The sequence below is a fragment of the Barbus barbus genome (genome assembly GCF_936440315.1).
Source record: "Barbus barbus genome assembly, chromosome: 17".
Taxonomy (NCBI): Eukaryota; Metazoa; Chordata; class Actinopteri; order Cypriniformes; family Cyprinidae; genus Barbus; species Barbus barbus.
In genome coordinates this window covers 12,048,779-12,066,583 of record NC_136745.1, presented here as the reverse complement: position 1 = coordinate 12,066,583, position 17,805 = coordinate 12,048,779, and the positions used below count along the sequence as shown (strand labels likewise).

General features: G+C 37.4%; 1 protein-coding gene across 1 annotated transcript in view; it reads left to right on the top strand.

Annotated features, from left to right (window-relative positions):
* LOC306883422 (pro-neuregulin-2, membrane-bound isoform-like) overlaps window positions 1–17,805 on the top strand; it is a gene marked incomplete at its 3' end in the record, with an annotated part of 75,731 nt that overhangs the window by 26,345 nt on the left and 31,581 nt on the right. Inside the window, exons 2-3 of the mRNA XM_079438670.1 lie at window positions 4,900–5,062; window positions 8,577–8,695. Coding sequence (XP_079294796.1) covers window positions 4,900–5,062; window positions 8,577–8,695 — 282 coding nt within the window. The remainder of the gene's footprint in view (window positions 1–4,899; window positions 5,063–8,576; window positions 8,696–17,805) is intronic.

The window sequence follows — 17,805 nt, the reverse complement described above, 5'->3', positions numbered from 1 at the left end:
CCTAATGGTTAGAGACTTGGACTCGTAATCCAAAGGTTGCGGGTTCGAGTCTCAGGTCCGGCAGGGATTGTAGGTGGGGGGAGTGAATGTCCAGCGCTCTCTCCACCCTCAATACCACGACTGAGGTGTCCTTGAGCAAGGCACCGAACCCCCAACTGCTCCCCGGGCGCCGCAGCATAAATGGCTGCCCACTGCTCCGGGTGTGTGTTCACGGTCTCTGTGTGTGTGTGTGCATTTGTTCACTACTCACTGCTGTGTGTGTGCACTTGGATGGGTTAAACGCAGAGCACCAATTTCGAGTATGGGTCACCATACTTGACAATACGTCACGAATTTACTTTACTTTATTTGAAATTAATGTTGTACTTTTTAGCTTTATATTAATAAAATAATCATATATATATATATATATATATATATATATATATATATATATATGGGCCACAAAAGCATGCATGCGCAGTAATGTTTGTTTATGTTGTTGCCGTTGAAAGCGTCTATATACAGTATCTCACAGAAGTGAGTACACTCCTCACATTTTTGTAAATATTTTATTATATCTTTTCATGTGACAACACTGAAGAAATGACACTTTGCTACAATGTAAAGTGGTGAGTGTACAGCTTGTATAACAGTGTAAATTTGTTGTCCCCTCAAAATAACTCAACACACAGCCATTAATGTCTAAACTGCTGGCCACAAAAGTGAGTACACCCCTAAGTGAAAATGTCCAACTTGGGCCCAAAGTGTCAATATTTTGTGTGGCCACCATTATTTTCCAGCACTGCCTTAACCCTCTTGGGCATGGAGTTCACCAGAGCTTCACAGGTTGCCAGACTGAGATGCAGCGATAACTACTTGGCTTATTAAAAATGCAAATTAATTCTCTGCCAGCAGGAGGCGCTTTAACTAGAGGTTTCCCCGGAAACGGCTGTTGGGCTGTACATTACACAAAGCAGCACTGAGCTTACAAACGCTGCTTTATCAGGCATATAACATGCAAGATGAAATGAAAATGACATCAAACATTTTCTAAAGACAGTTTTCCCAGGAATACAGAGATAAAAAACACCCGCGCGTCGTTTTGATTTTTAAACGTGCATTACGTGCTCATGTTTATTCAGTAAAGCCTTTTGGAAAATCGGTCAGTTTTGATATCATGGCGAGTCACCCCAAATAAATAAATTTATGTGAAACACATCCCACAGCACAACAACCTGAGCCCAACTTCATTACTCATCACTTTAACTTTAACTACGTTTGTAGCCGGCACCACTAACCAGGCCGATAAACAAACACAGACCGGAAGTTAACTTCGGGCCAGGCGCATGCGCCCGATGAAACCGTCTATATATATATATATATATATATATATATATATATATATATATATATATATATATATATATATATATTTGAATTATTTCTAAAGGATCATGTGACACTGAAGATTACAGTAATGATGCTGAAAATTCAGCTTTGCATCACAGGAATGAATTACATTTAAACAAAATATTAACATAGAAAACTGTTCTTATTAATTGTTATATTATTTCAGAATATTACTGTTTTTACTGTATTTTTGATCAATTAAATGCAGCCTTGGTGAGCATAAGGGACTTCTTTCATTAGAAAAGCTTACCAACCATATAATTTTCAACAGTAGTGAATGTTGCTGTTTTATAAATGTTAACTGTGCTTGATGTGTGTTTTTAGATCTTGATTATTTGTTTGCATGCTTGATAATAAGTTAAACTAGGTTTAAAAGGTTTAACTTTTTCCTTAATATTTGCAGAAACCAGTCTAAACTTGTATTATAGAGCGACAGTCAGTTTCATCTCATAGGCCTTGTTTCTGTGGAAGAAGGAAGAGAGAGGAAACAGGGACAGAAATACTATTTCTAATAAAAGACTTCCAGGACTATCAAAGAGAGTGGAAGGAGCATTGGGCAGAGAGAAGAAAATACATATGTCACTATTATCAGTGTGTGCGTTTGTGCCTCTGTGTTTATACTTGGATTTACTGATCAAGCAGAAATCAACTCGATGATGAACATGAAATGCCTGGTATTCTTTTGTCCTCTGGACAGCTGTCCCCAATACTTCCACTTTTTGTGTTGCTGATAGTTTAGTGATTTATACAAAAGAAACATCTCGGTTATGTATGTAACCCTCGTTCCCTGAAGGAGGGAACGGAGACGTCACGTCGGTGACCGACGAATTGGGATCCCAATTCGTCGGTCACTTACGTAACTTGGAGTGATCGACTGAAAAGGAACACCTGATATACATTGTAACTGTAGTAGATGGGTTTAATATAGTGCACATGCTCTGACAAGTTTGAATCTGGTTGGGGTCCTTTCAATAAAAAGTGGCAAAAGCCCAAATAAAAACGAGAGAATAACCAGATCTTTTCTGCAGATTTACTTCATAGTTAACATTTTTAGGATTTTATTTCCCTTCTACATAATGTAACGGAATGTAAACAGGGTATTCAGTGAGAAAAAAAAAATAGGGACATGATTTTTTTCCGTCTGGAATTGTTCGTGAAAAGTGTCTTTGTATGGTAGGAGGTTGAAAAATAGGTGGACTTGATGATGTCATCCAAAAACAAACAAAAAGCAATTTTAGTATGTCAACTTATATACATTTATTTAAGTTAGTTTGCAAGGCACCAATTCTAATTTTAGTTTGTTTAGTTTAAGTTTTCATTTAATATTTATATATATATATATATTTTACCTTTAACTATAGAAAATGATTTTTAATAGTTTTCGTTAACGTTGATAAAAACACTGCAACAGAGTCTGGAAAATTTGTCTTTTTAAGTTGTCCCTGCATGTTAAGGTGTTTTAATATTGAAAAAAGGGACCCACATCCTTTAGAATGTGTGTATGTCTTTCTCTGTTATCAAATTTCCGACAGTGGTTTCACTCTCTGGTCAAATGAAGTGATCTGAAGTGGTGGTAGATTCATGTAAAGTGTAGCTTGAGTTGCCGAGGCAGCAGATTGGCTGGTATTGATGAGTGAAGCTGATTGGATGGACTCAGAATGAGGTTTTTCACTGTGCTGTTTGTGAGCGGCATGTAAAGGTTTCCTCTTATGCTCCTGAGTCCACGTGAGCAGAGTTACAACGTGCAAGTATGTGATAAGAAGTGAAATGTGTGTGTGAGTGCTTCTGTACATATGCATTAATTGTATGAGGACTGTATGTGTGTTTTAGTCAAGAGGTGTAAGTGTGTATTAAACATTTGGTGTGTGTGTGTCTATGAAAAAGTGAGTGAGAGAGAGAGTCAGAAGCATCTGGAGACGAGAAGGTGTGATTTCATTGGATGTGACAGAATGAAGTATTGCTCTGAAGCGTGCGCGAAAGAGGGAGAAAACCACAGATGGAGCCACACTCAGTTAAACAGTGAACAATCGGCTATAACATGTTGTGTTCAGTCCAAATCTGTACCTGAAGTCCTTTGTTTCCACTTACAGGAATATTACCTCAAAATCAAAGGAAAGATATGTTAAAACATATTTTGCATAAAGAAATGAAATCAAATTTTACGACAATTGAAATTAAAATAAAAATTACATATATTTTTATGAAACATTATATTTAAATTGTATTTAATGTTTTAATTTATAAGGTATTTATTGTATATTATAATGTATATAATGTATGTCCTTATAAATATTAATATTGTAATAATTTAAATTTAAATTGTAAATAATATATATATAAATACAGTATATAAATATATATACAAACTGTATGTATTTATACATAATAGTATTTTTAAGGTATATATATTTTAAAGTATATATATATATATATATATATATATATTTCTTTAATTTAAGCTAGTTTAAATAAAAAGGATTAAAACTGGTTTAAACAAAACAAATTTTTATTTTAAGATGGTTTAAATAGAATTTTTGTTATGAGAATCACTTTTGAGAAAGAAAAAAAAGAATTTCAAAATAGTAAAACATTCAAATGCGTTACAGTAATGGAAACTTGGGTGGAAAACGTAAAAAAAAACCTTAAAGGTAAAAAAAAAAAAGGCTTTATGTTTGGTGTCGTTTTTGTTTGTCAGGAATTTCACATGAACCTTGAGGTGTAAAATAAAACAAACTCTCTGTGGTAGCAGCATTATTATTGTGTGGGTGTGTGTGTGTGTGTGTGTGATCTGTGATCATTATTTGCTGCTGTATTTTTTATTACTGTTCACAATATTGGGCTTGTTTCTCATTGCTAGATGGATTACTTTAGCGAGGTAAACTGCAGAAAGATGACCCAAATTAATCTCTCACAAGCTCTTTCGTTTCTCACTTCTTTCTGCTTTCCCACTCTTCTATTTGCTTCTCTTCATCCTCTCGTCTGCGTCCGTCTCTCAACATGCTTCCTTGCATTTTCAGCCGTCATGTCTTCTTCTTTCTCTCCTTTCCTCCTCCTACAAAATCAATCCCTCCCTCCATCTGTCCCTCTTCTTTTTTACTCCAGTAACCTCTCTTTCTTCTCCACTTGTCACATTAGTCAATCTCACCTCCACCCCAAGGAATCTGTATTGCTCATAGTTTGCTCCAGTTATGTTTCATTTTTTTGTCTCAAATATTTCTCCTAAAATTCCTTAGGATAAATAAAAAGAGCAGCAAATGGGACGTGTGTGCAAAATGTAAAATGAACGTGAAAGGAATAAACACCCCAGAAAAACAAGCGAATATGTTTTGCAACATTATATGTTCTGTTGTTTTTATTTAAATCAGTGCAAATCAAAGTGAAAGCATTGCTCATTGCTGTCTACGAGAAACAACTGAGGTATTCAAGAGAAAACAATGTGTTCTTTCTCTGTCCTTTGGGCAAACCTACATTTCTTTTCTGCTCACTCTCTGTCTGTTTTCGCCGCAGCATCAGCTCCGAAGGTGAAGCCCATGGATTCTCAGTGGCTCCTGGAAGGTAAAAAGTTGACACTCAAGTGTGAAGCTGTGGGCAACCCGAGCCCCTCCTTCAACTGGTACAAAGATGGCAGCCAGCTCCGCAAGAGGAAAGACGTCAAAATCAAATCCAACAAGTAAGACTCATCAAATACACACACACACAGAGATGCACAAACAAACACACTACTCATACGCTGGCAGAACTATTCTTGGCATCAGAGGTATTAAAAATACATCTCCCATCAACTCAAGCAGAAGATTGTCCCAGTTTGTAAATAGACTCCGAGATTTTCAGAGGGGAGAGAGATGCAGACATCTTGTTAAAGGAGTAGTTCACACAAAATGAAAACTCTTTCATCATTTACGCGCTCTCATGTTGTTCCAAACCCGTATGATTTTTTTTCTTTATGAAATTATGAAGAAAGTTCACGCTGCTCTTTCTCATATAATGAAAGTAGTACCAAAAACATCTTAATCGTGCCAAAAAATGGTCCTCAGATGGAGAAAAGAAATGTAAGCTATATTTTAAACCTTCGGTTATAGTGCTCAAATCTCATTTGCAGTTTAATTTAGTCAATATTTCATCATGTCATATTCATGGGAAAGTACAAAATGATTAAATACATAAATTCAAATTAATTTGAAAAGTATTCACAAGTTTGTTTGTGTACGATTTTCTTACGTTTTTGAAAGAAATCTCCCCAAAGCTATATTTAATACAGTCAAAACAGTATTTTCTAAAATAATATTAAAATCAAAAAGAAGTATTTTCTATTTGAATAGAAATTATTGATGCAAAGTGATGCAAAGTTGAATTTTCAGCATCATTACTCATGTCAAATGATCCTTCAGAAATCATTCTAATATGCTGATTTGGTGCTTAAGAAATATTTCTTATTGTTATCAATGTTGAAAACAGTTGTCCTGCTTAACATTTTATCAGGATTCTTAAAATAAAAAGTTCAAAAGGACATACTTTATTAAACTTTATTAAAAGCTGTAACATAATGAGTAACATAATACATGTCTTTACTATCATTTTTCATCAGCGTAACATTTCCTTGTTGAATAGAAATATTAATTTATTTAAAAAAAAATCAAACTTTTGAACAGTAGTGTAACTTACTGTACATTCACGTTTACTTGCATTAGTGTCATTCTGTGCAAGTGGAGGCTGTAATTTTGTTTTTGTCAAGAAAAAAAAGTCATACAGGTTTGAAAGATATTGAGTAAATGATATTAAAAAATACATTTTTGGCTGAACTATTCCTCTTCAGTCAAAATAAGTGATGTTGAATCTCCAGACTCTGGTCAACTATCTGAAGGAAGCTCCATCAGTGAATTGTGGGTAACTTCCCCGTCATTGCTTTTCTCTGGCAATGGGACCGTGGGTTGCCGGCGCATCTGAGGGGAGAATGTGTGGGCCCAAACACGCAATACTTTCTCCCTCAGTGGTGTCTGTAGGTGGAGAATGGAATAAAAAAAAAAAAAACATATGACTAAGTTTATATACGCTTGGGGTCTAGATAAACTAGTCTTCAGTGAGAATTGCATAATCATGCAAATGTCTTAATATATGGGAAAGCTGCATTTCTTAAACGGGAACAAGGATCTAATAAAAAGCTGCTGTGCTGTACATGTTGCAGTAAAATTGCATCAATGTCATTTAGCCGTTTGTAACACAAATCAATAGTGCACATGTAGCTTTATATTCAGTCTGTATGTCACCGTCAGTACGTATGTAGCTGCTCAATATGCCGGGACCGCATGGAAAGAAACATACGGGAGAATTCAGGGCATTCCGTAACGCGACGGTCCTCTTCTGTTCTCTGAGAAAAAGTGCTGAGGTGCACGTTTCCACAGAAAGCAGATCACTCTAACAGGATTGCCTGTTCACTGGCCCCTTGTGTAATTTTGCAAATGTGTGTGTGCTGAAACTGCAGATCCATAGTCACAGAGACACGCGCTCACATCCGTACGCACACTTACGCAGATGAACTGTGAGCGAAAGAGCTGACAGCGTGGACAGGGATGGTTTAATAATGATAGAGGTAAAGTAAGGACAGAGGATAATACGCGCAGATGCCATTTTCTCTGCGTTCAGCTCCAGAGCGAGATCCTTCAAGAGCTTTGCTCCTCTAATGAGCTGTCCACATGCTGACCTGAGGAGAAGGCCAGAGAGACAATGCGAGTATCACATTGATACCACTAGAGACCCCACGCATAATGTGATGAAGCCAAGTCCGACATATTCCTGGACCGACATCCTTTGTTGGTCCTGGAACAACATTCCTATCAAAAATCAGGTCTAATCCTAATCCTAGCCCAAAATCAGATGTGGGATATTCCTACTCTGTATCTCTGATTCCTCTGATCAAGTTCACAGACTTTATTGCTTGTGATGTTGCTTATTTGTTAGTCGATTTGGATATAAAACATTTGCTAAATTAATAAAGACAAATTATAAGTACACTACTGTTAAGAATTTTGAGGGTGGAAGATTTTTTTTGTAAGCGTGTTATGCTCACTGGGGCTGTATTTACTTAAGAAAAACACAGTATAAAAAACAAAAAAACCATTAATATTACAATTTAAAAGAATTGTTTTCTATTTGAATATATTTTAAAATGTAATTTATTCCTGTGATGCCAAAGCTGAATTTTCAGCATCATTACTCCAGTCTTCAGTGTCACATGATCCTTCAGAAATCATTCTAATATGCTGAAGAAACATTTTTTTTAATATCGATATTCTTTTTGGAGAATCGATACAGTAGCCTATCGCCAAACAAAATATAGCGATACTCACGTGTATCGATATTTTCTTACACCCCTACTTTACTGTCAGGTAATGCATCAATGTAATGCATCCTTGCTGAAAAAAATATTAATTCTTAAAAAAGAAAAAAGACAAAAAATCACACTCAATACTTTTGAATGGAAATTTAAATGTAAGGACATTTTATTGTCCAATGCAGTGACACAAAATGTTAATGCTAGCATTTGGCAGGTGTAGGATTATCAGCAGCGACAACAATTTATCATATTTGATCAATTTATCAATATTATATATTATCTGTTAATATTAATTATCAATATTATATTTTATCAATTTATCAATTTTATACACCTGTCTCTTCAAACCTGCTTGTTACAAAAGTTTGACGAGAACAAAGATCAAAGGTTGCTTGTAAGTTTATATCATGTGATGTTGCAACTTTGCTTTTTATTAAATGGTTTTCTGTGCTGGCATGTTTATGTGAGCTCATCTTGGCAAAATTGTGGGGATTTCCACATCAGTTTCCAAAGTGCAAGTGCCATTTCATTGCACTTTTCCGAATAGAGTGTTGGAAATTCTGACTTTCGAGTTGGAACGCAGCATATGATCCTACAGTCTGATTGGTTGATAGTAATTTTGTTCTAGGCCCAACAACATGGTGATCCAGGTATTTATCCTTCTGGGATAAATATCAACTACATGTGCACATACACAAACTCTCTACTCTCTACAAAGTCTCTACCAATGTTTGTTTTTTTTCTTCCCCCTTCTCATCTGACTTTTTTGTCCCTCTTTAAATTTCTGCCCTCATATACCCTGATGTTTTTCTCAGTTTCTCTCTTTTGTTGTGTCTTGGTTGCGTTTGTGCAGGAAAAACTCAAAGCTTCACATCAGCAGAGTGAGACTGGAGGATTCTGGGAACTACACCTGTGTGGCGGAGAACTCGCTGGGCAGAGAAAACACCACCAGCTACGTCAGCGTCCAAAGCAGTAAGAGCTCCATTATTTCCCTCTTTGCAAATGGCTGGGAGTCACAGGGACCAGCTTCAGCTTTGCTCGTCATGGGGCAGATTTTTCTGTGTGTACTTTATATTTACAGCAGATATGCTTTGTAAGATGTCTGTACTGTGAAAGCACACGAGACCAGTCTTTAGCTCTGGTCAGATAAACTAGATTGTTGGAGTTTCTGAAGAAATATGTGAGTGGTTTTCTAATCAGAAGTTTTCCCTTTAAAAAATTGAACCTAATGATTATTATTTAATTTATCATTTGGCCTAAGTATTGGATTGCATTTATGACTCCTTTAAAAAATCTGTGAAAAGTTTGTCTGTGCAAACACATTTTTCACAAGCATTATGTTACAACTATTTCAGATTAGTTTTATCTACTCTGATCAAATCTGATCCCTTCATTTAAAAGCACATTACTAAGGGCAGTAAATGCTATAAATATGGCATTTCTTTTTGAGTAACTGCTAGTTGATTTCAAGCCCAAGTCAAAAGAGTCCATCCCTCTATAATATGGCTTGGATCCATCCTTCAATGGATAGCAAGTCTATAGGATTGTTTTGGCTGTTTTATTGGCCATTAGGATGTAGAAATGTACCAGCACACAGCTATTTGGATGTGAGAATTTGAGGCAGCATTCATGTCTGTTTTGTGAGTTTGGGTGTTATTGTGGAGAAGAGAACACACCTCTCTCATCTGCTGTTTTACTCACTGATCTCCCCAACTGCTTCTGTCTCTGGAGTATATCACATCAGCCGGAGGCGTTTGATGTGCCGTTAGAGTCTGTGTGTGTGTGTGTGTGTGTGTGTGTGTGTGTGTGTGTAACTAATGTGAGCTCCATCCAGCCCATCTTAAGGGCAGCAATGGTTGAGTGGTTTGAGATATAGGATCTTCCTCTCTCTCTCAACTTTGTCCTTTAGCTCTCCACCGAACTCTTCCATTATCTGATGTGTCAGCAGTGTCTCATGGACACAAAGAATGAACGAATGACCGAGAGAATGAATATGATGAAAGAATAAATGAATGAAAGAATGAGTAAAGGAATCGATAGAATATATTAGGGATTGTGTGTGTGTGTGTGTGTTCAGTGGAAATCTGCAGATAACTCTCTATGCTTAATGAATATAAACTGTATCATTTTGGCCGATTCTGCACTCCAGGAACAGCAACCATTTCAGTCCATAAGTGCACAGATATCAGCTATATATAACAGCACATACACCTGAGAGACAAAGAGAAAGAGAGAGAGAGAGATGCTCTAGTGGCCATATGGGGGGTCACCAGGGTAAAGCTCTGCAGTATTTGAGAGCATAGAGTAAAGGTGTGTGGCTGTGTGAGTCTTAAAACAGGACAACAACTGCGCTGGCTAAAGCAGAACGTCCTTGAAGACGGGTCATTTAGGAGGAGTGTGTTTACATCTTTGTGTATATGTTTGTGTGTGACGTGAGACCCAGCTTGACTCTGGCCGCTGAATTCTTCAGCTGCAATGCCAAGAGCCTGTAAGATACAAGAGCCAAGTATACTTAACCCAAAATACACACACACACAGCCGCAACCACAGTTGACCCTGTTTGTGATCTTAAAAGAATAGTGCACCCAAAAATGAACAGTTCTGTCATTATTTACTTACCTTCATGTTGTTTCAAAGCCTTACATTCTTCTGAGGAACACATTTGGAGATGTGAGGCAGAATGTGTTATAAATGGTCCATATGGGTCATATGCTATATTCCAAGTCTTTAATAATTTTTTGCACAAATTTATGTTGTTGTTCACTGATAATTTTGTCCTCTCCATAACTCACTCTCTCTCAAAAAACAAAACAAACAAACAAAAAACCACTACACTACAGTCCAAAAGTTTGGGTTCAGTAAGATTTTTAGATACATTATTTGTAAGGGGAAAACAATAACATTAAAATGTATTCTTCCACAAAAATCATACAGGTTTGGAGTGACATGAGGGCAAGTAAATTACATTTAATTTTAGGGTGAACTATTCTTTTAACAAATGGCCTTATTTTGCATGATTCATCAGTGCACATTATTTTAAAGAGAAAAAAAAATGCTTGTTTTCACAATGTTAATCGTAATCTTATCACAATACAATAGCTTTTTCTGTCTCTGAAATAATAGACAGTCAGAGAGTTATATAAACTAACAATATGAGAGACTAACAGTCACTATCCAATCAAATCTCAGTCTCCGTTATTCTGCAATAACCATTTTAAATCAGAAAAACATATAATGGAAATAAAAATGCATTGCAGATTTTGTATCATGCTGCTACACATTTGTATGAATGAGCGCATCTCACAAAGGCACATGGACACAGGTCATGTTTAATTGATGATTCTGGATCCAGTGTTACTGTTGAGATAAATGAGGAATGAGTCCTCTGTCCAGAGCTCAGCACTGCTGCCTTCAGCTTAATGAGTCTGACGCAAACGCAGACATAAAACACACTCCTGCGCATGCTGCTCTGCCTCCACCCCTGCCCAGTGTCTGTCAACTTCTGCCTGTGTTCACAGTGGAGTACTAGTGTGCTGCTTACTCCAGCTGCAGAGTATGTACTGTTTACTGTCTGCTGCTCACAAATAGTTGTGAAATAGCATGCTATACACAATGTAAAAAATATCCCTGTCATTTTATGTATATTTGTATATGCTGATTTAAATAATTTTTTAAAAATTAAAGTATTTAGATGAAAATGTTTTTGTATTTGCATTTCTCAGTGTCATGGCGGATGCCCTAATCCATTATAATTTAAGAATAATACTGTTTTTGTGTCACGGAATGTAGTTTTAAGAGATTTTTATGCGAGAATGTACTTGTTTTATTTGCTTCAACGGTTTTGGAGATGTGAGCTCCAGATCGTCAGCAGCCGTTCAGTGCTCATGAAGCTACCCGAGAGCGCCTCACCTCGGCCAGATGTTCTTTTACCGCCGGCTCTGATGTGTCTGTAGTGGTTAAACATGATATATATTTGGGTATGTCTAACGAGCAGTCTTTGGTCTCGTTAACCTATTATAGTTTTGGCAAAATCTCATGTTTACGTAACTTTAATGTTGTATATCAGAGCACCGCCTTTGTACTTTTGATTGAATTGCCTTGCAACTTTTATGATGGCTGTTGTTCACTGAATATTATTATTCAATAAATATTATTTTATATAAATAACAGTAGTATTTAGTATTGGTAAACTGTGTGTGTGTGTGTGTATGTGTTCATGATTCAGCAGTAAAGACTTTTAAATTGAAAAATACTAAAGAGCAGTTTTGAACAAGGAAGTTATTTTTACTTTCAAAACCAGCTTGCACACAGCCAACAAGCGCACTGAGCAGGCTGTCGTGTCATCATGAATCACCTTTGACAAATGAAAGGATATTACGAGCCTATAGGACATTCAAATTGTGATTATGAGATTGATCTGAAGAATTAATGCTGGATGTGATGCAGGTAATCACGATCGCTGAGTCAATCTCTCCCTCGTTATACTTTACGCCGCTTTTAATAACACAATAAGCTTTTAATGAAGCAACTCTTTGCTTCTTCATTACTAGTTCTAAAGTGACGTTTTGAAATAAGTAATGGCGGCTTGGGCTCAGCTGTTAAACTGTCAACATTAGATTTGAATCATAAGTAATTGGACAGTTGACTCAAAAGCTGTTTCATGGACAGGTGTGGACTATTCCTTCATTATTTTCTGCATCAATTAAGCAGGTAAAAGGTCTGGAGTTGATTCTAAGTGGGCCGTTTGCATTTGGAAGCTGTTGCTCTGAACCCACATCATGCGGTCAAAGGAGTGCTCCATGCAGGTGAAACAGACAATTGTTAAGCTTCAAAAACAAAACAAATCAATTAGAGCGATAGCAGGAACATTAGCAGTGGCCAAATCAACAATTTGGTACATTCTGAGAAAAAAAAAAAGAACGCACTAGTGAGCTCAGCAACATAAAAGGCCTGGATGTCCACGGAGGACAACAGTGATGGATGATCGGAGGATCCTCTCAATGGTAAAGAAAAACCCTTTCACAACATCCAGCCATGAGAAGAACACTCTCCAGGAGGCAGACGTGTCACTCTCAAAGTCTACAATCAAGAGAAGACTTCACCAGAGCAAATACAGAGATTTCACCACAAGGTGCAAACAAGGCCAGATTAGACTTGGCCAAAAAACATTAAAAAAGCCAGATCACTTCTGTAAAAGCATTCTTTGGAAGGCTGAAATTAAGATCAACCTGTACCAGAAAGACAGGAAGAAAAAAGTATGGAAAAGGCTTGGAACAGCTCATGATCCAAAGCATAAAACATCATCTGTGAAACATGGAGGAGCAGTGTGATGGCATGAGCATGCATGGCTTCCAGTGGGTTACTGGTGTTTATTGATGACGTGACAGAAGACAGAAGCAGTCAGATGAAATCTGAAGTGTATAGGATATACTCTCTCTGTCCAGATTCAGTCAAATACAGCAAAGCTGATTGGGCAGCGCTTCATGGTACAAATGGATGATGGCCCAAAACATAAAGCAAAAGCAACCCAGGAGTTTTTGAAGGTAAAAAATATTGAATATTCTGCAATGGCCAAGTCAATCTCCTGATCTCAACCTGACTGAGCATGCATTTCACTTGCTGAAGACAAAACTAAAGTACAAATACCCACAAACAAACAACAACTGAAGTCAGCTGCAGTAAAGGCCTGGCAAAGCATCACAAAGAAGGAAACCCAGTCTCCATGATGCCCATGAGTTCCAGACTTAAGACAGTCGTTGCCGCAAAGGATTCTCAACAAAATTAACATTTTATTTATGATTATATTTATTTGTCCAATTACCTTTGAGCCCCTTAAAATGGGGGGGGGGATTCCTTCTTAGGTAATTCCTAAGAAAAAATTATGAAAATTGTGTCAGTGTCCAAATATATATGGACCTAACTGTACACACACACACATTTATATATATTCTAATATTTTTCTAATATTTTTGTCCGCTTTATGATAATTCGCTAATTTTGGGCATTGCATTAAAAAACAACAGCTAAATGAATGTAAATGCAAATGTGTAGTTTATGCATATGCAAATGTACAGTATACAGTGCACACGCTGCATTTTCTTTCAGAAAGACTGTAGTACACACATACCGTCTTTTTTAAACCCCTTTTTTCTCTCTCTTTCCCGTCAGTGGCTCTCCTTCTTAATAATCTGTCTCCTTCAAGTCCCTCGTTCCTCTATCCTGCTTCTATTCACTCCTCTTTTCATTAGCCTGTCTCTCCATCCGTCCAGCTTCCCCTCCACCTCCTCCCCCACATGCATTTTGCAGCCTGTGCATGTGCCTTTCTGCACGCGTGTGATCACTCTTGCGATGGACATGTCTGTGAATGGCGTCTGAATAGGGAGTGCCTGTAAGTGGTTCGATGTCATTGATCGGCACCTGGTTGAGTAGAGTGGATCGGATGCCCCGTACAGGCCCCGTGTGACTTACAGCCTTCCCCATGACTCCCCTCGCTGGGTCATGAATCATGTTCTCCTGCCTGTTCGCATCCATCCGTCGGCTCAGAGCCAAGGCTAATGGAGCTAATATCCTGCCACACCAGGATGGACTACGGGATAGAGGGAAATATGTGCAGTCTTTAAAAGCCTCTCTCTGGATCTATTTAAAGCGGAGAACAGATGCACTGCTAGTGCAGCACCTGATCAACATTATTGTCTTTCAGTCATGATTGAATAAACTCACCATCTCCCCCTGTGGAGGAAGACATATGCTGTTATGATCCACGAACACACACACACACAGCCACACACAGAAGAAAACATTGGACTGTCCAAGAAATTGATTAGAAAACAAAGGTGTATGTATATTTTTGGCACTTTTTCATGTCTTGTCTACATGCCTGTTTATGTGTGGCATCAAAACTCAAGTAAATGTGCTTTTCTAGATCTATCTATCTATCTTCAGAACTTGAAGCATTTTAAACTTTTTTTAAATTGTAATTTGAATTCTAAGAAATTCTAATTCTTTATCGATTCAAATTCACATTGCAGTTTTATCTCCCATTCACTACCTCAATTCAAATTCAATTGAAATTCAGAATTGGAACTTAAGAAGATTTTTTATTCAATTCTGAGTGGTACACAAGCTTTCTATTTCTCTTGTTGTAATGCTTCACTGTGCACATTCAATGTAATGCTTTTAGTCAGGATCAGTTGCTGTTTGTGATTGCTAAATCTGAATTCTTAAGAAATCATCATTACACTGAAAAATGCTGTTTTTTTGGGGTGGGGTTTTTACCCATATGCTGGGTTCAGCTTGTTGGGTCATTTTATTGTGTTATTTTTTATATTTTTTACCCAGGTGCTGGGTAGTTTTTCTATACCTAAGCTGCTGGGTAATTTTTTAATGCTGGGTTATATTTTTCTACCCAACTGCTGGGTTGAGCCTCTCTCATGAAACAACCCAGCTGCTGAGTTACAGTCAGACCGCAGGCTTTTTGTGTCCTACAAGAGAGAGAGAGGTTCTCAGTGCCACCAACGCCGATTTGGTAAAAAGCATTAACCCAACCAGCTGGGTCAAAATAACCCAGCATGTGTTCTGTCCAATATTTACTCAGCTCACCCTTGAGCTGTCCTAGGTGTAGATGACTTTCTTCTTTCAGATGAAAACAGTCAGAGTTATGTTAAAAAATGTCCTGGTTCTTCCAAGCTTTATAATGGCAGTGAATGGTGGTTGAAATTTTGAAGCCCAATAAAGTGCATCTATCCATCATAAAAATAGCTCATGGGCTCTGTGGGGTTAATAAAGGACTTCTAAAGTGAAGCGATCCACTTGTGTAAGAAAATATACATATTTAAAACTTTATAAACCGTAATCTAGCTTCCACTTTCGTACACGCATTCACGAGAGTGGCGTTGCAGCAGATCATGTAAGACATATCATAAGCTCCGGTGAGAATATGCTAGTCTCGCAAGAACCAAGTTTTGTTTACAGCAAAGGAAAATCAGTCTCCACTTGGTCTATATATCGAACTCCTCCAATATTTTTCTTTACAAATCCTCGTTTTGTACTTCTAATTCTTGACCAGTGTTTTGTTTTGTTCTCTCCTCTGCGCTTACGCTTTCGTCACTTCTCACCGGAGCTTACGCTACACCTACATCCGCCACTTTCTCATGAACGCGCATATGACAGTTAACGGAAGCTAGAGATTATGGTTTATAAAGTTTTAAATATGGATATTTTTCTTATAAAAATGCATCACTTTGCTTCAGAAGGCCTTTAGTAACCCAGCCATGTGGAGCTCTTTTTATGATGGATGGATGCACTTAATTAGGCTTCGAAATCTCGACCACCGTTCACTGCCGTTATAAAACTTGGAAGAGCCAGGACTCTGATATATTATATATTATATAATGGTCTGAAAGAAGAAAGTCATATACACCTAGGATGGCTTGAGGGTGAGTAAATCATGGGTAATTTTCATTTTTGGGTGAACTATCCATTTAAATTTAAACATTATATTGTGTATTCCCCAATGCTTAGAATTAATAGATTTAAAGTAAATTTCTTTGTAGCTAACAAATATCTCCAATATTACAAACCTCATCCTCAGAATTGACTGAGGTACAAAAGGGTATGGACCACTTTATCTGTCGCACAGGAAACACTTACAGGCTAGCAGCTCGATAGCACACACTGTCACTGCAGAGAAGAGGACATATGCTTGAGACAGATGTAAGGTTGAATGTTATATCGTTCTGCTTTCCTCCATTTCCTGCTGGAGTGATGTGTGACCTTTAGAGACAGGCTATTGTGCTCTGAGACATCTTTCCTTCTCTCTTTATGCCCCTCTGTTCTCTCTCTCTTTGCTGTGCTGTGTGTTTGTGTGCGCATGTTAATTAGTTAATTAGCTCGTTATGAAATGGCAGGGCTCAGGTGGTTGGCTTTCACTCCATTCGGTCTCACCAAAGTTGTGTCTGCCTGACACTAGATACGTCACATAAAGCCAGCCTCAAACTACAGGATTTTTAGCCCGCTTTAGCCCCAATTTCCCCCTCCCGAGAATCTGAGAAAAAAATAGATGTGCTGAAGAAGTTGTTTCTTCTTTGTTTGGAGTATTCTGATGTTATAATTTTGACTAACAAACTCACAAGTAGGAACTTCCAAGGAAGAGTAATTATCGTAATTATCATAATTTTGGGTTATGTGCACATTAATGACCAAGCAAACTTATATTTACCATTGCGAAACTATGGGTTGTTGAGTTGTGACGTTAAAGATGGTGGAAGTCTCTTAAGTGATGTTTTTTGAAGATATTTTTATTTATACTGCTGCATATTAGTAATATTAAGATTTTGTATTAAACAAAGCATATTGTCTTCTGATGCAAGGCCACTGACTAATGCTTGACCAGTATGCGTCAGGCAAATGAATTAATTATTTGTAAGGTACTATACAAGCCAAATATTTTGTCAACTTACACTGTCAGAAAAAAAATGGTACAAAAGCTGTCACAAAAAGGCTAACGTACTTTTAAGGTACTGATATGCACGCTTTAGGGGTAAAAAAGGTACAAAAGTGTACCTTTTGAAAGGATATACCACCACAGTGATACTTTTTTCTGAGAGTGTATTTATTTTTCGACATGAATGCATGACATGTAATAATAACTGAAGCAGAATCCTGTCAGATGCATTTGTGTAACTCTCTGCGCTGTGAGGAGCCAGATTTACTGTGGATTGAAGTTAAAACTACACATCAGATGAGACGTGTAACTGGAGTAACTTTATGGCACTAGAACATTTTGTTGGCTCACTTTGACGTCACTAATTAGTACACAGGAGGAAAGAAACACTACGGCTTTGAGACTAATACGCACACACACACACACACTCAGGCATTGTGCCCAGCACCTCTGGTGTCTGGGAGGTGGAAGTGCAATAAAATCAGGAGATTCAGGTAGTGTCATCTATCTATCTATCTATCTATCTATCTATCTATCTATCTATCTATCTATCTATCTATCTATCTATCTATCTATCTATCTATCTGTCTATCTGTCTGTCTGTCTGTCTGTCTGTCTGTCTGTCTATCTATCTATCATT